The 22,190-nt window shown below is 46.0% G+C and overlaps 1 protein-coding gene across 5 annotated transcripts in view; it reads right to left on the reverse strand.

The window, feature by feature from the left end:
• DVL3 (dishevelled segment polarity protein 3) overlaps window positions 1–22,190 on the reverse strand; it is a 91,798-nt gene that overhangs the window by 20,991 nt on the left and 48,617 nt on the right. For 2 of the 5 annotated variants that reach the window (XM_087965526.1, XM_087965527.1), the window contains exons 3-11: window positions 19,904–20,025; window positions 17,282–17,388; window positions 15,216–15,351; window positions 13,757–13,850; window positions 12,082–12,151; window positions 10,784–10,923; window positions 8,993–9,069; window positions 5,614–5,681; window positions 390–539 (exon numbers count right to left, since the gene is read on the reverse strand). In XM_087965526.1, coding sequence (XP_087821652.1) covers window positions 390–539; window positions 5,614–5,681; window positions 8,993–9,069; window positions 10,784–10,923; window positions 12,082–12,151; window positions 13,757–13,850; window positions 15,216–15,351; window positions 17,282–17,388; window positions 19,904–20,025 — 964 coding nt within the window. Of the gene's footprint in view, window positions 1–389; window positions 540–660; window positions 712–5,613; window positions 5,682–8,992; window positions 9,070–10,783; window positions 10,924–12,081; window positions 12,152–13,756; window positions 13,851–15,215; window positions 15,352–17,281; window positions 17,389–19,903; window positions 20,026–22,190 lie in introns of all 5 variants that reach the window. The other 3 variants (XM_087965525.1, XM_087965528.1, XM_087965529.1) reach the window with 3 other exon arrangements.

Genomic DNA, 22,190 nt, shown 5'->3' on the forward strand with positions numbered 1-22,190 from the left:
TGGGAAACCCACCACTAGATACAGTTGTCCAGCCATCTGCAAGGGATATAAATCCTTCCCTTCCCCACCATCCAGTCAGAGCTGAAGAAGCTTCTTGGATGAGAAGCAAAACGTCTTCAAAGAAAAACCCGAAAAGTCCAGTTGCCTCTTTGGAAAAATAAAAAGCACCTTTGGGACGTATCCTTTCAAGAGAGACTCAAACATCCCTGCTCAGCAGAATCTACCAGGAAACCGATCCTTCGTTACTGAGGCTGTTTTAGGAGGGGGTTCAGGTTCTTCTTACGCCAAGGGGACCTTGGGCCCTGTGCAGGTACGGTTCCTATCGGATGAGGCGTGCAGGTGACCGGAAGCCAAGCAGGGATGGGAGATGCGTGAGTACAAGAACTTACGTTCCGTTTCTGGGATGGAGCTGGTGATGGAAGAGCTGGTGGAAGTGATTGTGCTCATGGATGGGCTCATACCGTACGCAGGGAAGGTGCCGGTCATCGCCGCGGTGTGGGACACCCAAGCCGCTGGGTCGATGGGTCGGATAGGCTCGCCTGAAAAGGGAACACGCTCCTTGTGAGAAGCCGTCTCCTCGACGGTCATCCCCTACACACGCTGGACCCCCCCAAGACCTCTAGACAGCCTTGTCCTCCCCCAGGGTCAGCCGGGACTCACCCGGATCGGAGCACGGAGAGTCTGGCCCAGCCCAGATTCGCTGGGGAGCAACTGGGGGAGAAAAGAGAGGGGTGATCAGCGAGAGGGATACAGAGGGAGAGCCACCTGGCGCCCATGAATTAACAAGTCAGGGAAGTTAGGAGAGGTGGGGGGGGAGGTCCATGCAAGGAAGGGGCGTGTCTGTGCTGGGTTGCAAAAGAGCAATCAAGTAGGAAGTCCCAAAGAGGGCAGGAGAGAGGCGAAGAGGAAGGAAGAGCAGCACAGAGAAAAGAAGGTGGGAGGACCTCAGTGGCTTTCTTTTTTTTTTTTTTTTTGAAAAAAGTTTTTTTTAATTTTTATAATAAAAACAACAAATAAAACCATCTTTGCATTATACAGTGTGTTGGTTGGGTACATATATCTTGAGCACATAACAATATTGGTATACATTTCTTATTAAGTTTACATTCATGTTCTATTACAGTCAACATTATATATCATCTTATATCATTATTACATTGTCATTAAGTTTTTATTTCAGTTTCAAACTGTCCTTAAAGGCAAATCCCAAATCTTACTAAATTATATTCATGTTATAGCTTATTCAAAAATAATCAATTTTAGTGTATCATTTTTATTACAATATCCTTTAATTTCTTACTCTATACTTTCTAACCACCCATAAAATAACTCCCAAATCTTAGAATACTCTTTTTCTTCTTGCTCTCTAATTGCTAATGTTAATCTCATTTCTGCACATTCTCTTATTTTCTTGATCACCTCCTCCTCCATGGGAATTTTCTCATTTTTTTTCCAATTTTGAGCAAATACAATTCCAGCTGCACTTAATACATTAATAATCAAATATGTTATTTCTTTACTATAGCTTTCAGGCAAAAATCCCCAATAAAAGTATCTCAGGCTTTAAGACTATGTGTCGTTTTATCATTTTTTTCCAACCATGTGTGTATTTTAGTCCAGTATCTTTTAGCTTCTGCACAAGTCCACCCTCGGTGGCTTTCTCACGCACTGCAAGCCCATTTATTCATTTAGGACAAAAGGAGGAGAAACCCCTTCCTGGGAATGGCTATAGAGATTCTCAAATCATCCAGCTCACGGTTGTTCCAAAGACACTTTTCCAAAAGGCAACTGGACTTCCTGGAATTTTTTTCTTTGTTTGTTTGCTTCTTGAAAATGTTTCGCTTCTCATCCAAGAAGCTTCTGGGATGACATATTTTCAAACAAAACAAAGCAAAAAACCAAGAAAGTCCAAGTGTTTTTTCTAGTGGGACCAGTCTACCCCAAATATAGGATGGAGCATACGGCTTCCGCTTTTGCTTCTAGCTCCAATCCCAGAGCCTTCGTTGGCAGCCGCTTTGGCGACAAACTATTTTTGTGTTTAATTTATATTTACTGGCAAAAGAAATAAAGGGAGACTAGTATAGATTTATTTCAAGCTAATTTATATTTACCAACAAAAGAAATAAAGGGACTGATAGAGGGGGGGGGGGGGGGGGGGGGGGGGGGGGGGGGGGGGGGGGGGGGGGGGGGGGGGGGGGGGGGGGGGGGGGGGGGGGGGGGGGGGGGGGGGGGGGGGGGGGGGGGTTTTTTTTGGTTTTTTTTTTTTTTCCCAAAAGAAATAAAGGGAGACTAGTACAGATGTTATTTCAAGCTAATTTATATTTACCAACAAAAGAAATAAAGGGAGACTAGTACAGATGTTATTTCAAGCTAATTTATATACCAACAGAAGAAATAAAGGGAGACTAGCATAGATCTATTTCAAGCTAATTTATATTTACTGGCAAAAGAAATAAAGGGAGACTAGTATAGATTTATTTCAAGCTAATTTATATTTACCAACAAAAGAAATAAAGTGAGACTAGTATAGATTTATTTCAAGCTAATTTATATTTACCGACAAAGAAATAAAGGGAGACTAGTATAGATGTATTTCAAGCTAATTTATTTAGCTTGAGGTGGCTTGAAATAAATCTATATTAGTCTCCCTTTATTTCATTTGTCGGTAAATATTAATTCAACCAAGTCCAGTTGCCTTTTGGAAAAGCACCTCTGGGGCCTTCCTGGGAATGTCTCGAAAGTCTCTCTATGTCAAGCATCTTCAAACTTGGCAAGTTTAAGACTTGTGGACTTCAACTCCCAGAATTCCCGAGCTAACATGACTGCAGGAGGAGGAATTCTGGGAGCTGAAGTCCACAAGTCTTAAAGCTGTCAAGTTTGAAGAGCCCTGATCTACGTGTGGAAAACAAGCATCTTCAAGAAGATAATCTTTTCTTCCAGAGGACTAGTCCTCACTACACACAGAGTCCTCACAAAAACACTGGCAGTGTCTTTAAACGAGGAATTGTCAAGAATGATATTGCTCCAAGGACTGTAGCTTTACCCTACCAATTTTATTTCTGGCTTTGTCTTTTCACCCTCGTTTGCTAAGCAGCTCTATTTATTCTCTTATGAAGGGCTGCAAATACAGGCAGCCCTCAACTTTTACAAGCACAATTGAGTCCAACATTTCTGTTGCCAAGTGAGACATTTGTTGAGTTTTGCCCCCGTTTTAACCACTTTTCTTGCCACCGTTGTTAAGTGAATCACTGCAGCTGTTCAGTTGGTAGCATGGTTGTCAAGGGGATCTGCGAAATGCGAGTCAGTTGCCGAGCGTCTGAATTTTGATCACGGGGGAACCATGGGGGATGCTACAACGATCGTAAGCATGAAAAATGGTCATAAGTCACTTTTTTCAGTTCAGTGGTTAACACCTTGAACCATCACTAAATGAAATGTTTTAAGTGGAGGATTACTTGTATATGTTAATTATTACAGGTAGCCCTTGACTTACAACAGTTCATTTAGTAGCCAAAGCTACAACCGCACTTTAAAAAGGGGTTTATGACTTGTTTATGACTTGTTTTCCACACTTGCAGCATCCCCGTGATCAAAATTCAGACACTTGGCAACTGACTCGTATATATGACGGTTGCAGTGTCCCGGGGGAAGGGTGTGTGATGCAATCCCCTTTTGCGATCTTCCAACAAGCCAAGTCAATGGGGGAAGCCAGATCCGCTTAACGACCGTCTTATTAACTTAACAACTGCAGTGGTTCACTTAACATCCCTGCCAAGAAAGGTCCTAAAATGAGTCAAAACTCACTTAAGAACTATCTCACTAAATTTGGGGCTCAGTTGTGACTGTAGGTCATGGCCTATTTGCAAGCAGGATTGGAAACCGTCAGGCCTGTAGATGCCTTTGTAGTCAGAGAACCTATCACAGTGATGGTGAACCTTTGTGTTGTGGTGTGCCGAAATTGCGCGTGTTCACGTGCCGGCACCCACAATGCACCCTCCAGCACATGCGTGCGCAACACCTCCGCCCCACCCCCTTACCTGTACTGTGCATGCGCGCGCCTCCCAAGCTGATTTTCGGCCTGTTTGAGGAAAGCCTCTGCAGCCTTGGGAGGCTGAAAACGGGCCTGTTTCGGCACCTCCGGTATTTCCAGAAGGCCCATTTTTCAGCCTCCTGCGGCTACAGAGGCTTCCTTCGAGCCTCCGGGAGGGCAAAAACAGCCTCAAACAGGCCAAAAATCAGCTGGGAGGCATGCACATGCGCAGTGCAGGTAACCTTGGCTGGGGCTCGCATGCCCACACAAATGGCTCTGCGTGACACCTGTGGCACGGGTGCCATAGGTTCGCCATCACGGACTTATCATGTCTTGCCTCTTTCTTCTTCGCTTTGTCCGGTTTTTGTCATCATTATTTACTCCTGGAGAGGATTGTCATTTCCTGATTCTCTAAATGTTCTTAACTATCCAAGCAGAGATTGGACAACCCTTTGTGTGACAGAGGGTTTCCTGCCCAAGCAGGGGGGTTGGACTAGAAGACCTCCAAGGTCCCTTCCAACTCCAGCAATTCTGAATGGTGCACAAATAGAATGTTATTCTATTCAATTCTATTTGTGCACCACCCAGAATTGCTGGAAATTGGGGGGCACATAAACTTAATAACCCATTATTATTGTGGTCGTCATCATCAGCTCCACGGGTCACGTAAATTGATTTCATGTCATCCAGTTCAGTGGTTGCCAACCAGTGGGCCGGGGACCAAGGGTGGTCTGCAAGAAAATTTTGGTGGTCTGCAGAGAAATGTCACCCCCAAAGCACCCCCGCAAAGCAATCCATCCAGGCTACGCGGGAACATAAGGTTGTGCTGACCACATGGCCCGTGGGAACACAAGGCTTGCATCGCTTGCATTGTGAACAACACGAGGTAGTAAGGGGAGGGGGGAAAGGGAGGAGTGGGGGAACTCGCCCCACATGCCTTGCCTGGCCACCGGGCTGCTTCTTTCCGCTTCTTTCTTCTTCTGCTTTTGGCTGCACACAAGGAAAACAGCAAAAGTCTTTCTTTGTCTTCCCCAAACTCCTCCAGAAATGAGTCTTTGGGACCCTGCAAGGCCTCCTGCTCCAAGAGGCTGCGCTGGCACGACAAGTCTCACAAACAAAGATTCATTTCTGACGGAGTTTGGGGGAGAGAAAGAAAGAATTCTGCTGCTTCTGCTGCTTTCCTTGCATGAAGCCAAAAGAGTCTCAGTCTCTCTCTCTCTCTTTCTTTCTTTCTCTCTCTCCCCCCTGAGAACGGAGCTGGAGACGGTATCTTGCGACCCCAAATAAAGAACGATCGATCGGTAGGAAAATGGGATGAGGAATTTTCCTGCAGACCTTTTTTGGGGGGATTTTGGGGGGATTTTCCCAGGATCTCTGGTCCGTGGGATTTAAAATTATGAGTTTGATGGTCCCTGAGGTCCAAAAAGGTTGGCAACCCCTGATCCAGTTGACAATTAGGTGGGGGGAGGTGGGTTTTTTTGTTTTTTGTTTTAACAACAAAACTTTCAGCTCTGCACCATGTAAAATTGACTGTCACGTACATGCCTGACCCGAATAAAATTACGGGCGGGAAGCTTACTTACTCCTGGGTAACGAGAAGCAGCCTCTGGGACTCGGATCCCAGCACTTGGCGACCGTCAACGTGATGGGCCTGCAGCAAAACACAAAAAGTTGACACCCTGGCAAGTTGGTTCACAACACGGGCACCCCCATTGCTGGCATTTCCCTCAGGGGAGGAAAAAAAAAAAAAACATGACAGCTCCACCCCAACCACAGTCCTTTTTGTTAAGTTTTTTTTTTTTTTAATGTTAAGAAATCTGAACTAAGACATCCAGAAGAAAAAAAGGCGGGAAGCGTTTTGAGGAATTCAAACATCCTTTGGGTGCCCGACAGAAAGGACGACAGCATTTGCAGGGCCATCAAACCCTAGAACGACACGCTTTCACAAAACGACAACCTGTTATGGTTTATTTTCATTATTTGTTGGACTGTTATGTCACGGCTCCTCACTAACAGCAAGAACCATTTCGGTGTTTGTCATCCAGGTCATGGTTTTTCCTCAAGAGTCCTTTTTCAGGAGGCAATTGGACTTTCTTGTTTTTTTTCTTTTGAAGACGTTTTGCTTCTCATCCAAGAAGCTTCTTCCGCTCTGACAGGACGGTGAGGAATGGAAGGATTTATACCCCCTTGCAGACAAGGAGTATAAATCCTTGTCTGCAAATCCTGGTCATTTGCATCTTCAGGTGACCCTGAGGACCCAGATAACCCTCCAAGTGGCCTCAACAACCCTCTAAAAGGATGCAAATGACCAGCTGTGTCTGCAAGGAGTATCAATCCTTCTGTTCCCTACCACCCAAGTCAGAGCTAAAGAAGCTTCTTGGATGAGAAGCGAAATGTCTTCAAAAGAAAAAAAAAAACAAGAAAGTCCCGTTGCCTCCTGAAAAAGCTCCTTTGGGCCAACCATTTTGGTGGATTAAGATAGGACACAAGAGAGGAGCCCTTCAAACAGAGGGCTTTCTGGGGTTCCCTTCTGTTGTGTTACTAGATCGGCTTCCTTTCCAGCAGATGCTAAATGAGGACCTGTGAAACCTTTGAGAGATCCAACCTAGAACTAGGGAGACATTTCCTGACAGTGAGAACAATTAACCACTGGAACAGCTGGCCAGCGAAAGTTGTGGGTGCTCCATCGTTGGGAGGATTTCAAGAAGAGATTGGACAACCATTTATCCAGAATACAGGTAGTCCTCAACTTAACAACAGTTCATTTAGTGACTGTTCAAAGTTACAGCGGCAGTGGAAAAAAGTGACTTACGACCGTTTTTCACAGTTACGACCTTTGCAGCCTCCCCGTGAAAATTCAGACGCTCGGCAACTGGTTCATATTTATGACCGTTGCCGTGCCCCAAGGCCACATGATCACTTCTGTGACCTCCTCACAAGCAAAGTCAATGGGAAAGCCAGATTCACTTAACAACCGAGTTACCAACTTATCCACCGCAGTGACTCAATTAACAACTGTGGCAAGCAGAGTCGTCCAATGGGGCAAAACTCGCTTAACAAACGCCTTGCTGAATAACATAAATTTTGGGCTTCGTTGCAGTCGTAAGTCGAGGGCTACCTCTAGTACAGAGTCTCCTGTTTGAGGAAGGGGGCGGGGTTGGACTAGAAGACCTTCAGGGTCCCTTCCAACCATGTTGTTTTTCATTCTGCATTCTGCTTGCCTGACCTTCCGATTCTTCTCCCTTGGTTGCAGAACCAGAAGGTTCTCCAGCGCCCTGAACATGTGGGGCACCAAAATTTAGCGCCCGCCAAGGTTTTTTGCGCATGGAAGAGGGTGTTTCTCTACTCAGGCGGTGGCCCATCTCTGTTCCAATCCATGGACATCACCAGGAGTGGGCTTCAATTTGAGCACTGGGGTTATCTGCCCAGTTGCTGGGTGGGCGTGGGCATGGTGGCCGTGGCCTAGTCGGCCTCCTGCACCACAGCAGGGGAGGGGGGGGTTCCCCCCCCTGACTCCGGAGGTTTTCCTCGAGACTCCAGGAGGTGAAAACGGCCTCCCCGGGCTCCGGAGGCTCCCTGGAAGCACGGGCTCCCTTCCAGCCTTCCCGAGGCTTCTGGGAGGCCAGTTTTTCACACACACCCCGAGCTTCCAGGCGCGCCCTGAATCCAAGTATCTGCATCCAAAATGGGCCATGTGGGGACTACGGGGAGGGGTGGGCGGGGCCAGCCAGGGGTGGGGTTTGGGGGTTCGCCGAACTGTGCAGGATCTTAGCTAGGGGCTCTCCCGAACCCCTGCGAACCCCCAGCAGCCCACATCACCCCAGGCAAGGGCTATGTAAAATGGCTTTTGAGGAAGGAACAGAGTAAGAATAATGAATCCGGCATTTCTGAAAATCATGTTTACTAAGTGCTAAGCATTTCTTGCGTTTGCGATATGGTGTCTCATCCAACAATTCTATAAGAAAGGACGTTTTTATCATCCCTGTGTGATGCAGAGCGATGCTGAAGATAAGAGATGCTGCGCATACTGCAGAGAGAATTCTATGACTACCTGACCCAGAGGGCACGGCTAAATAATTGAACCTCTGCCTCTCTTACCAGATAACTACAGGTAGTCCTCGGCTTACAAGTGTCAGGATTCCAGCAGTTAGTTAAATCGTAAGTCTCGAGCCAAACTCCCAAAATTTCAAAGGATTTATTGGAAGTCAACATGTCAGCATGACCTGGGTGTAGCAGACTCTGAGACACGTAATTCACTGTCACCCTTGACCCTGCTTTTCCCCCCCACCCCTCTGGGTATATCATCCAACGAAACACGTCCATAGCCAAGAGTCATCAATCATGCTCTCCAATTATATTTTTGTGTGGCAGAAGCTTCAGACATCTAATCAGTCATCTAATCTAAAGAAAATATGAATGGAATGTACTTTCGATTCCACACTGCTGCCTGCTCTTTGAAGCCCCCCCCCTTTCTTTCGGTTGGCAACTATAAAACATGTATAGAAAATGTTTTATGAGTTGACAACAAGAGTTCCTTTAGTGACTGTTCAAGGTTATGATAGCACTGAAAAAAGTGACTTATGATCACTTTTCATACGACAGTTGCAGCATCCCCGTTATCATGTGATCAAAATTGAGACCCTTGGCAACGGATTCACATGTATGACAGTTGCAGTGTCCCAGAATCAATGTGATCCCCTTTTTCAACCTTCTGACAAGCAAAGCCAATGGGGAAACCAAATTCACTTAACAACCTTGTGATAATTTAAGAACTGCAGTGCTTCGCTTAACCAAATGTGGCGAGGAAAGTTGTAAAATGGGGCAAAACTCACTTAGCACATTTTTCACTTAGCCACATGCATGTTGGGCTCCATTGTGGTCGTAAGTGGAGGACTACCTGTACATCATTCAAGCCTGCATCAAAAGGAAACTGGAACCAAGGAGGCCGAAGAGAGGACCTACCCCGGTTTGTGCACAATTTCCCTCAGCACTCGTACGGCATCATCATTGCTCATGTTCTCAAAGTTGGTATCATTCACCTGCAAAGGTAAATCAAAGATGAAAGAGGATGAGGTAAGAAGACATGGAGTTGTCAGGAAAAAAAACTCAATGCTGGGTAGATCCATATCCTCAACTGAGGTAATGTCAAGGCGCAAGCAACCAGAACCACTCGTGGACAGCCCCAAGTAACTATTCTATTGTTGATCGTGTGTATTACAAGAATCTGCCATTATCTTCCTTCCCTTGGGGAACAAGAGATATACACCCAAGATTTGACCGCAGACATTTCCTCCCACAAACATAATCTAAATTTGAATGTCTCTACTCCTGCCTAGAGGAGCCCCCTCCCTTCCAGCTTCCCAACACAGAGCAGCAGCAGGCAGAATGCGCCAACTTGCCACGGCCAACTCGTCACGGGACAATTCAACAATTCAATTATTTAACATAAGTTTTAAAATATTTTCATTTTTGTCATTCACATTTCATTTTTTGTCCCCCTCTTTGGCATCCTTTTAATGAATCTATTCCACCATTTCTTCGATATTAGTTGTCCCGTGGTGAGTTGGCCAGGCAATTTGACCATGCGAGTTGGTCATGACTGAGTTGGCCATGGCAAGTTCTCGTAGACGTGCACCAGGTCATCCTTCTCAGAGCTTGAAAGCTAAGTGCTGATGAGACTTAATATCTGAACAGGGGGCCACCTGGAAATGCCAAGTATGTAATCTGGACTAGGAAGTTAAGAAAAATCCCAGTTGGTGGCGAACTACTTCTGTACGGTTGCTAAAAAAAAAAAAAAAACTTCATGGACACATTCCTGAAGTCATTGGGAAGTGGCCTTGATGGAGACTTTATTTTTACTTTCCCAGACCCACCTGGAAAATCTGTATCTGCTTCCAGATTAATACTTTCACCCTTGCTGATCAGCCCACAGACTACGTGTTTCTACAGCTATACTCACACTGTCAAAATGACACCATTTATACAAGTTTTCACAAGCAGCCATGAAAGGCAAATGAGTCATCATTGTCCATGCCTTAAGCACAAGTCACCAACAAAAGATGGGAGAAAGAGTCAAATCTTCATTCCCATGCTCATACACAATATCTCTCAACCTTGGCAACTTTAAGATGTGTGGACTTCAATTCCCAGAATTCGCCAACTGTGGGGAATTCTGGGAACTGAAATTCACATATCTTAAAAATGGCCAGGATTGACCAACACTGCTCTTCCTTGAGTCTAGGCACGAGCAAAGCACCTGTTCTCCTTTTTTAACTCACTGCTGTCAGGATTCCGGCAGTTACCCCATTTAAATCATGAGTCTCAAGCCAAACTTCCAAAACTTAAAAAGGATTTATTGGGAGTTAACATGCCAGCACTGCCTGAGTGTAGCCAACTCTGAGACACATGATACATTGTCATCCTTGACCCTGGTTTTCCCCGGAGTGTATCCTAATTCATATTCTCCAATGGGACACATCCATAGCTAAGAGTCATCAATCATACTCTCCAGTTAGAATTTTGCGCGACAGAAACTTTAGTCACCTAGTTACTATCTTTGAAAATTATGGAATGCAGTTTCAGTTTTGCATGCGGCTGCACTGCTCCCCCTCCCTTTCTGTTGGCAACCCTAAAAAGTCCATAGAAATATTTTATGAGTTGACATTCAACTCCCCTCACTACTTGAATGTAACCTTATTGATGTTTCTTATTGATCCCCTGAACATGAGCTCAGGTGTTCCATAAAAGAGGTACCTGCAGCAGCATGTCTCCAGGTTCAATTCTTCCATCAGCTGCCACTGCACCTCCCTTCATAATGGAACCAATGTAGATGCCTCCATCACCACGTTCGTTGCTTTGCCCAACGATGGAGATGCCCAGGAAGTTGTATTTTTCTGCAGAAAAAGGGAGGTATGCGGTTAGAACATCACCCAAGCCAACTGCTCTATTACTTGGTCTATTCAATCATTTGTGATCTAGCTTAAAGAAATGATCATTAGGTACAGGTAGTCCTCGACTTACTACAGTTCATTTAGTGACCACTCAAAGTTGTAACAGCACTGAAAAAAAGCGATTTACGATCACTTTTCAAACTTACGGGCCACTGCAGCATCCCCATAGTCACAAGATCCAAATTCAGATGCTGCGCAACGGGCTCATGTTTATGTTGGCTGCAATGTCCTGGGGTCACGTGATCCCCTCTTGCGACCTTCTGGCAAGCAATGGGGGAAGCCAGATTCATTATAACGAGTGCAGTGATTCACTTAACAACTGTGGCAAGAAAGGTTGTAAAATAGCACCAGCACTTAGACTTAAATACCACTTCACAGTGCTTTTACAGCCCCTCTCTAAGCAGTTTTATAGAGTCAGCCTCTTGCCCCCAACAATCTGGGTCCTCATTTTACCCACCTCGGAAGGATGGAAGGCTGAGTCAACCTTGAGCCGGTCAGGATCGAACTTCAGACTGTGGGCAGAGTTAGCTTGCAATACTGCATTCTAACCGCTGTTCCACCATGGGAGGGAGGGATGGAGGGAGGGAGGGAGGGAGGAAGGAAGGAAGGAAGGAAGGAAGGAAGGAAGGAAGGAAGGAAGGAAGGAAGGAAGGAAGGAAGGAAGGGCAATAGCACTTAGACTTAAATACTGCTTCACAGTGCTTTTACAGCCCTCTCTAAGCAGTTTACATAGTCAGCCTCTGGCCCCCAACAATCTCATTTTATCCACCTTGGAAGGATGGAAGGTTGAGTCAACCTTGAGCCTGGGGAGATGAACTGCCAAACTGCAGGCAGCAGCAAGTCAGCAGAATTAGCCTGCAGTACTGCACTCCAACCACTGCGCCACAATGGGTCAAAACTCACTTATTGCTTAGCAATAAAAATGTTTTGGCTCAATTGTGGTCGTAAGTTGAAGGCTATCTATATTGGATCAGGAGAATTAAAATAAGGCCCTTCTCCAAAGGCCTTCTCCATGCTAAATTGTCACTTCCTAATATTCAGCAGGTTATCTTCCATCTGCCTGCTAAGTTTTGGCATCTCCAAGCAGCCATCTGGACTCACCCATGTTGAGCGTAACGGTGATGATGTTCAGCGACATGGTGGAATCAGTGATGCTGCTAAAAGATGAAGACTGCAAGGAAAGGAGAGGATGAGATAAGAACGCGTGTGAGATTCCCCAATCAGAACTGACAGGTCGGGTTTTAGGTCCCACCACTAGGGAAAAGATGGGGATAAAATGCCCTTTCAAGGCTCTTCCTACACATTTATAGAAGCCCTAAGACTCGCAAAGTCATTTGAATAACAACAGAATAACAGAGTTGGAAGGGACCTTGGAAGTCTTCTAGTCCATCCCCTCGCTCAAGCCTATCCTATTTCAGACAAATGGTTGTCTAAATTTTTCTTAAAAACCTCCAGGGCTGGAAGCACCTACAGCCTCTGCAGGTAAGTCGTTCCACTGGTTAATTGTTCTCCCTGTCAGGAAATTTCTTAATTCTATGTTCTTTCTTTGATTAATCTCCATCCATTGCTTCTTGACCTGCCTTCAGGTGCTTTGGAGAATAGCTTGACTCCCTCTTCCTTGTGGCAGACCCTCAAAATTTTGGAAGACGACAATCATGCCTTCTATCAAGGACCTGTACACTGCACAAGTCAAAAAGAGGGCTGGGAAAATATCTATAGACCCCTCACATCCCAGACAGAAAGTGTTTCAACTCCTACCCTCAAAATGACGCTACAGAGTCCTGCACACCAGAACAATTAGACACAAGGACAGTTTTTTCTGAACGCCATCACTCTGCTAAACAACTAATTCCTTCAACTCTGTCCAACTATTTACAAAGCCTGCACTACTATCACTATTAATCTTCTCATCACTCCTTATCACCCTCCCCTCCCACTTGTGACTGTATGACTGTAACTTTGTCACTTGTATCCTTACAATTTATATTGACTGCTTCCTAGTATGTTTTGATTGCTTATTTGTACCCTATGATTATTATTAACTGTTGTACCTGATGACTCTTGACAAATGTATCTTTTCTTTTATGTACACTGAGACCATTTGCACCAAGACAAATTCCTTGTGTGTCCAATCATACTTGGCCAATAAAGAATTATATTATTCTATTCTATTCTATTATTATATTGTATTATAATATTATATTATATTATTCTATTCTTATTGTACCCTATGACTATTATTAAGTGATGTACCTGATGATTTTTGACTCTTGATGAATGTATCTTTTCTTTTATGTACACTGAGAGCATTTGCACCAATAGAAATTCCTTGTGTGTCCAGTCACACTTGGCCAATAAAGAATTCTAATTCTAATTCTAATTCTAATTCTAATTCTAATTCTAATTCTATTCTGTTCTGTTCTGTTCTATTCTATTCTATTCTATTCTATTCTATTCTATTCTATTCTATTCCATTCCATTCTATTCCATCCTATCCTATACTTCTATCTTTTCACTAGGTTAGCCATGTCCAATTCCTGCATCTGTTCCTTGTTTTAGCCTCCAGCCCCCTAAACATCTTTGTTGCTCTTCTGTGCCCTCTAAGATCTCTGTATCTTTTTTTTTATAATATGGTGACTAAAACTGGGTGCAATATTCCAAGTGTGGCCTTACCAAGGCCTTATAAAGCAGTATTAACGCTTCACGTGATATTATTCCTCCCCCCTCTCTGTCTGTGGCACTGCCTCATCCCCAACCGCCCAGTCAGGCCTCTCACCCTTTCAATTCGGGCTACTTTCTGTTTCCGCCGACGGCGTTTGTGTCTCCTCATAAGGCGCGAGGCGCTGCTTTGTTCTGTAGAGCTGCTGAGCCTACAAGACGAGCAGCAGAGGAAGAATCAGGAGTTTGCTTATCAGGAAGCAGTAACAAGGTGCGAGGGAGGGCATCACACTTGGGTTCTTGGATGAGAACTTAAAAGAGTTATTCGGTGAAACCCCCCCACCCACCCCCTTTACAAAAGAGGACCAACTCAGATACCAGCCTTGATTCCATTATAAAATAATGAGCACACAAGGGACAGGAAAGGAGAAAGGGAAAGAGAAAGAGAAAGAAGGAAGGAAGGGAAGAGAGCAAGGAAGGAAAAAAGGAAAGAGGGGAAGGAAGAAGAAAGGAGAATGAAGAAGGAGGGAGGGAGGGAGGAAGAGAGAAAAAAGAAAGAAAGAAAGAAAGAAAGAAAGAAAGAAAGAAAGAAAGAAAGAAAGAAAGGAAGGAAGGAAGGAAGGAAGGAAGGAAGGAAGGAAGGAAGGAAGGAAGGAAGGAAGGAAGGAAGGAAGGAAGGAAGGAAATGAGAGTGAGGGTGTTCTGATCCAGGCTTTGTAAACCATAATTATGCACAAACGTAATTTAAAAACAAAACCTATTTTATTGCAATGCTGGGAATTGTTTTCATTCCCAGCAGGAATTAATCTCAAACAGTGCCCCAAAATAAGCACACACCTTTCAGTTCTGTGAAGTGCTGCCAAAAACAGAAGTATCAAATTAACTAGAAAAAAACCCAACCGAAGTACAAAAAAACCCAACCGAAGTACAAAGAGCTTCAACGAGGACTCTGAACCAATTGAACTACTTTGCTTCCTGCAAAGGTTTCATTATCTTGGCCTGACTTTTATCTTTTATGGGAGGGGCAATCACCTCCCAACCTTACTCCCGAGACTTTTGTTTCAGCTGCTCTTGCTTTCTAGCAGCTCTGCGCACACGTGCATTGAGAACAGGGTGGGTCCTCTGCCTCGTGCTGCCAGACTCCAAAGGCAGCACCCCACTCCTCATCGCTGCATTGGATGCAGGACCCTCATCCGAGTCCTCTCCAGACTCCCTGACTGGTCCCCGTTCTTCCCCACTGTCCAATTCCGCTGCAGGTTGCACCAGCTGCTGGCGAACTACAACAGAGGGTCTCAGGGAAGTCCTCCTTAGCAACTTAGTCACCACAGGTGCTCGCAACACGAGTTGGCCACGTTCATCATGGCCACACACACACCCAGCCCTCCAAGGTCAAACACAACCTTGATGCAGCCCTCAATGAAATCAAGTTTGACATAGATATTTAGACAGAAATATTCTATTCTGGCTCAGGAATTCTGGGAGTTGAAGTCCACAAGTCTTTAAGTTGCCAAGGTTGGAGACCCCTGATCTACAGCATAATTTACAAGAGCAATTTCACCTTCTCGCTCTCTCCTTACCTGCTGGTGGAATCATCCTCATCGGAATCAAAGAAGCTGGTGGTCTCCAGTTCACTACTCATCAGGGTGGAAGAGCTTTCATAGCCCCCCAGTTCCCGCCGACGGTCTCCCTTGGTCATCCCGTTCACCCTGGGGGCTGGAGGAAAAAAAGTACTGTGTACAAATTTAAATCGGCCCATTTTGCTTATTCACTCTTTCTATTGCACTTCTGTCTTGAGAGAGGCAAGGCATCGCATGTTGGAATGGGATAACTTGCCGCGGCCAATTTGTCCTGGACGACTCAATCCGGCTGTCTCGCTGCATCCAACTCACAACAGCCAACTCGCAAAAGCCAACTCGCCATCGGACAACTCAATGTAAGGTAACTCCAGAGAGGGACAAGTAGAATCAAAGCTCACCTGAGCCTCAAAGACTTCTAATCTGAGAAGGTTCAAACCTGGAGCAACACAAAGCCTGCACTGAGTTGTCCCGTGGCGAGTTGGCCACAGCGACCTGGCCAGGACGAGCTGGCCAGGTTGAGATGGTTGGTGTGAGTAAGCCACGGTGAAATGTCCTACACCAGGGGTGTAAAACTCAAGGCCCGTGGGCCAGATCTGGCCCGCAGGGTGTTTAGATCTGGCCCATGGGGCCACCCTGGAAACAGCAAAGTACCAGCCAGCGGTGGTATTCAAAAGGTTTTACCACCGGTTCGGTGGGCATGGCTTGGTGGGCGCATTTTGAGGGCGTGCACGCACACTTTGCGTGCGTGCACGAAACACACACTTTGCGCAGGCACAGAGATGTTTCAGCTCACCTCCTGCAAGCCTGCACTCTCCCGGTCACTTCAGCAGGTGCCGCGTGGCACTCTGCTGTGCCACGCAAAGCAGCTGTGCTTCAAAAGCAGAGGATAAAAGTGAGTATGGGAGGAAAAATGGAGCTCTTGAGGGCCACGCGCAGCCCTCCCAAGCTCCATTTTTGCTGGCAGAATGCTAGCAAAACAAACTATTAGCGAAAGTGCCATTTGATGACACAAGTGATGTCGAGCTGGCCACGTCCAACCTGGTCAAGCCCCTCCCCCCAGGTCGAATACAACCCTGATGTGGCCCTCAATGAAATTGAATTTGGCACCCCTGTCCTAGACCCCTGCATGTGGCCCGTTGAGGTTGGGGGAGCCTTCTCTATTTTAATTCCAAAATAAGCACCTCATGAGCAGATGATGCTCAGAGGGTATGTATATGTGACCAGGCTTCCCTGAAAAAAGGGAAGGGAGGGGGGGGGGGGAATAGCACCCCCGAGCAGACGACCTGCTCAGCGGGTCACTGTGTCAGCTCAGAGCTGGGCAGAGGGGCCGAGCACATCTGCTTTCCCTTCACCAGCCGGGCGGCGTGTGACGGAGACGGCTGGTCTGTGGCTGCCCAACGGCCTCCGCGCACACCCAGGCTCTGCATTCGGTGGTCAGGGTTGCTACCTACCCTGTAAGCCCTTGGAAGGAAAGGCAAAACCATCTCTTGCTGCTAAGGCTGCCGCGTCTTCCTTTGCCTTTCCTTCCCGAGACTCCGCCGGCGGTGCAACTCCTGACTCAGGAGGCTGAAAACATTTCAAAATCGAATTCTATTTTAATCTATCTGTCTGATGTGACACAAAGTATTTATCTCCTGCACTGAACACAAGCGTGCATTTTCCTACCCTGTAAGCCAGGAACCCATCTCTTTAAGGAGATCCAGGCGGTCTGAAAACATATTCCTTCTTCTAATATTTATTGGATTGATAAGGCCATCCAAATCAAAGAACTCAACCCTGGGTAAACATACCACAACAACCAATTAAAAATAAAATAAAATAAACCAAAACAGAACTATAAATGGCTAAAAACATTAGACCGTATATCAATATGAAACACGGTAACAAACAACGACCTGAAGGCTAAATTCACCCAGTTTCCAAACTCACCAACTGCACTTTAGCTTATCAATTGGGGGCAATCCAGCCTCAGGGACGAATTGTGTAAATGAGGACTTAGCACAACGAAACACGTTGTGCGAACACAGCCACAGTTTTGATTTCAAAGGGGGGTGGGGAATCCTCACCGTGCTCAGGACCCTCCTTCCTGCGTGGCCGTTCCCTCTGAACGGACACCACGGAGTCTGTCTCCGTCTCATTGTCCAGGTTCTCTCGGCTTCCCCCGCTATTTGGGCTGCAAGACAAAAAAAAACCATATTATTTCAGTAGGTAGTAAAACCAGGGGTGGGCTTCAAAAATTTTAGCAAAGGGTTTTATGACCGGTTGCTGGATGGGCGTGGCCATGGTGGACGTGGCCTAGTCAGCCTCCTGCACCATAGCCAGGGGGAGGGGCGTTTTTACACTCCCCAGGCTCCGGAGGCTTTCATTGAGACTTGCCTTCCTGAACTTCCAGGAGGCCCGTTTTCGCCCTTCCCGAGCCTCCGGGCGCACCCTGCGCTTACCTGCATCCAAAATGGACCACGCGGGGACTCCTGGGAGGGGAGGGGTGGGGGGAACCAACCAGTAGTGGGATTAGAGTGTCAACTCATAAAATATTTCTCTGGAGTTGCCAGCAGAAAGGGAGGGGGGAGCAGTATAGCAGTTTGCAAAACAGAAACTACATTCCATAAATGTGTCATGCCCTTGGTAGAGTCGGACTCTGAGGGAGAGGAGGAACAGCCGACACGGAGTGGAGGTGTGGCTCCAGAGGTTGTGGAGGAGGCTGGGGAAGGGCAGAGGCTAGCTGAGCAGTCAGAGGAAGAACCAGGCCCATCCCCTCTGCATCCTAGGACACACTGGGAGGAACAGAGAAGGCAACCACTTGGCTTGTGAGAGAGGAGGCGGCCATGATCCTCCTCATTGGTTGCAGCTGGGGAGATGAGTATATAAGAGAGACGGTTAAAACACAGGTTGCCAGAAGCAAAGCGTGTTTTATTTTGGTCTGAAGTTATCTTGGTTGGCGTCCTTCCAACAGACTGTGCCTTGTTATCTCCTTGAATTTGGTAAATACTTCTGTTCCATTGTGGAAATTTCGTCATTGTAGTTTGTTTGGTGTTTTTTTTATTTCACCTCTATCTGCTCATTAAGTTTGGACTGTATTGCTTTCTTTTGAAGACTATTTTTGAGTACGTTTTATCTCCAACTGAGTATTATTGAACAGTGGGGCCAAGTTGGAGACATTAAAGGACATTTATTTACGTTTTGGATTTTGTTATGTTTGTGTTACGCTCTGGGTCATCACAAAATGTTTTCATAGATAGTTTCTAGGCTACCGAAGTTTCTGTTGCGCAAAATTCTAATTGGAGAGTATGATTGATGACTCTTGGCTATGGATGTGTCCCATTGGGGAATATGAATTATGATACACCCAGGGGGTGGGGGAAAACCAGGGTCAAGGGTGACAATGAATGATGTGTCTCACAGTCGGCTACACCCAGGCATCGTAGGCATGTTTACTCCTAATAAATCTTCTTTAAGTTTTGGAATTTCGGCTAGAGACTCAATTATTTAAATGGGGGTAACCACCGGAGCCCTGACATTGGGGGTTCTCCAAACGGCACAGAATCTTAGCTAGGGGCTCTCCTGAACCCCTGCGAACCCCCCAGCAGCCCACACCCCTGAGTAAAACCCCAGCAAATGGATGGCTCTGTTCTAGGCAAGCTATCATCCAGATGTCCTGTTGGCCGACACAGCCATGCAGCAAATATGCAAATCACTCTGGACCCCACCACTTCACGCTGCACCAGCAGGGATGACACACCCATCTTCCCCACCCTCCTGTTAAAAAGGAAACAAATCATAATACAGACAGGTAGTCCTTGACTTACGACCACAACGGAACCCAGAAATTTCCATTGCTAACCGAGGCGGCCGTTAAGTGAGTTTCCCCCCATTCCTCGTTAACTGAATCGCTGCAGTTTGTTAAGTTAGTAACGCACAGTTTGTTGAGTAAATCTGGCTTCCCCATGGACTTTGCTGGTCAGAAGGTGATCCCCATGATCCCTGGACACGGCAACCATCATAACTGTGAGTCAAGTTGCCGTGCCCCTGAATTTTGATCACGGGACCATGGGGATGCTGCAACGGTCGTAAGGGTGAAAAACAATTGTAAGATTGTAGTTTTGAAAAGTCACTAAATGAATGGTTGTTAAGTCAAGGACTACTTATAAGGCCACTGATTCAATGGTCCAGCAGATTTTGCTCCAAGATCTTCAGTATATTTAAAATCTGATGTCAGGTTTGGTATCCAATGAATACTTTTTGGGTTGGTAATAAATCCATAGAGATCAGGGGTCTCCAACCTTGGCAACTTTAAGACTTGTGGACTTCAACTCCCAGAATTCCTCAGCCAGCTTTGCTGAGGAAGTCCACAAGTCTTAAAGTTGCCAAGGTTAGAGACCTCTGATACAGATCAATATGACACCAAATCTAGGGAACTGTCCGGTCTACTTATATTGCAAAAAACAGCCAATATTTCCAGGATTAAGATGTTCAGCATCTAAAACAGGAGTCTTCAAACTTGGCAACTTTTAAAGATGTGTGGTCTGCAACTCCCAGAATTCCTCTACCAGTCATGTCAGCTCAGGAATTCTGAGAGTCGAAGTCCACCAGTCTTAAACTTGCCAAGTTTGAAGAGCGTTGATCTAAAACGTAACAACTTTCTGCGCACTCCAAAGCTTCTTCCTTGCATTCACTGCTACTTCACTCACTGAAACGAAGGAGGCCTGGAATCTCCGATGCCGCCAGTTCGCTCGATGGAGGGTGGCAATTCCGGTTGACTTTCGGCACAGACGGATCCAGCATCCGAATGAGATCCCTCAGCGGACACCAGCTGGAAGGAGAAAAGTTTACAGAAGATAAGCCAACTGGGAGAGGTAAGAAAATTTTTCTTCTCGAAGAAAAGACAAGGCAAGGTTCTTGCAAAACATCACTGATAATACGGATGATGTGATGTCATTGGGTAATGAAGGAAACTGCAAGGAAACAACCAAGGTCAGAGGGCACCAAGGATCCCAAAGTCCTCCTCCTCCTTCTCCTCCTCCTCCTCCTCCCCCCTTATGTCACTGATGATGTTACCTAGTTGGGTCATGGAACGTCTGCAAGGAAACTACCATGCTCAGAGAGCACCAAGGACCTCATATTTCAACCCTGAGCTACAAATATTCTCTTCTATAAATAACAGAAATAAATAAAATACACGGAGGGGGAAATTACCTCTTCTTCTACATTCCTGCTCAAGCTCTATAAAAAAACTTCATCCATGGCATGGATACCCAACTAAGCCCCCGTGAAGGAACACCACGCAATCAATCACAAGCAGGGTGGATTTAATGTCCCGTGGCTTCTTACCCTCTTCTTCTTCCCCACTGCCACGTTGCAATGAAGAAGTTTCAAAGAGACCTTGGCCTCCCCTTTCAGGCTCTACACTTTTACAACAGTTTGGTGTGTCGGTTCTCGGTTTGCACAGGCTTAAAATTTGGCCTTCTTCAAAGCACCGTACAATCAAGCCCTAACCGTTCTTTTGTTAAAAAGTCACCCGCGAACAAGAAAACATTCACAGGGCAAGAAAGGTTTAACTGCAGAAAGTTTAACGGCTGGTTGTGTCTCAGGAACTTCCTATTCTCCCTGGTTTTACAACACACACACACACACCCAAAATCTTTGTACAACTGCTAAGTCATCACTAATCAATGATTCATGGTGGAGGGAAAGGGGGGAGGAGGCGAGGGGAGGGGAAGGAGGGGAGGATCTAAGGCCCTCAAGATTGTAAAGGAGCGAGGACAGCGAGAAAAAGTACAGGCAGTCTTCGAGGTACAACCACAATGAGCCCAAGATTCCTGTTGCTAAAGAAGACGGTGGTTAACTGAGCTCTGCCCCTATTTTACGGCCTCCCCTGCCCCAGCCATTAAGTGAATCGCTGCCCTTGTTACATTAGCAACACGGTTCTTAAGCGAATCTGGATTCCCCACTGACTTTGCTTGACCGAAGGTCGCGTAAGGGGATTTTGCATGACTCCCTGGAAACTGCAACCGTCACAAATATGAGTCAGTTGCCGAGCCTTTGATCACGTGACCCTGGAGATGCCGTAATGGCTGCAAGGGTGAAAAGCGGTCCTAGGTCCCTTTTCTCAGTGATGTAGTAACTTTGAACGATCACTAAATGAACTGATATACGTCGAGGAGTATCTGTAGAGGTAATCCTCACCTTTACAACCACAACTGAGACTGGACTATCCGTCATAAGTTGGGTGCAGCTGTGAAGCAAGTCGTCACGTGACCAAACCTGACTTTATGATAGTTTTTACCGCAGTCGTTAAGCAAATCCAGCTTCCTCAATTGATGTTTTTATTTCGGAAACCAGTCAGGAATGTCACAAACCATAATGATGAGACAGCAGGATGCTGCAACCACTGGTAAATGGGAATCATCTTCAATGTGTCCAAATTGTAAAGACATGGCCTTTGTTGTGACAGTCATAAGTGTGAGGGAAGGCCATTGTAACTTTGATGTTAAATTTAGGCAGAAAAAAACCACACAAAGCTACAAGTACAGATCAGGCGAAACATGGTTCAAAAAGAGTAACTGTGAGAGGGGCCTTGAAGTCCCAATGGGCGATCAATTAAACATGAGCCGGCCGTGTGCAGCAGCAGCAGCAGCCAAAAAAAGCTAATACAATCCTTGGTTGTCTGAACAGGCATAGAATCAAGATCACATGAAGTATTAGTACCACTTTATAAAGCTTTAGTAAGGCCACACTTGGAATACCACAACCAGTTTTGGTCAGCACATTACAAAAAAGATGTTGAGACTTTGGAAAAAGTGCATAGAAGACCAACTAAGATTATTATGGGCCTGGAGATAAAAACATATGAAGAATGGCTGTGTTGTGGTAAGCCGGCAGCAGGTGCGGACGGCTGAGGAGAGCGAGGACTCAGATGAGAGGCCAGGACGATTAGGGAGTGGACTGCTGCCTTCAGAGATTGTGGGGGCTGGCAGC

Source organism: Notechis scutatus, chromosome 4, assembly GCF_049901735.1.
Source record: "Notechis scutatus isolate UNSWTSFEM ecotype Mainland chromosome 4, rNotScu1.2, whole genome shotgun sequence".
Lineage (NCBI taxonomy): Eukaryota > Metazoa > Chordata > Lepidosauria > Squamata > Elapidae > Notechis > Notechis scutatus.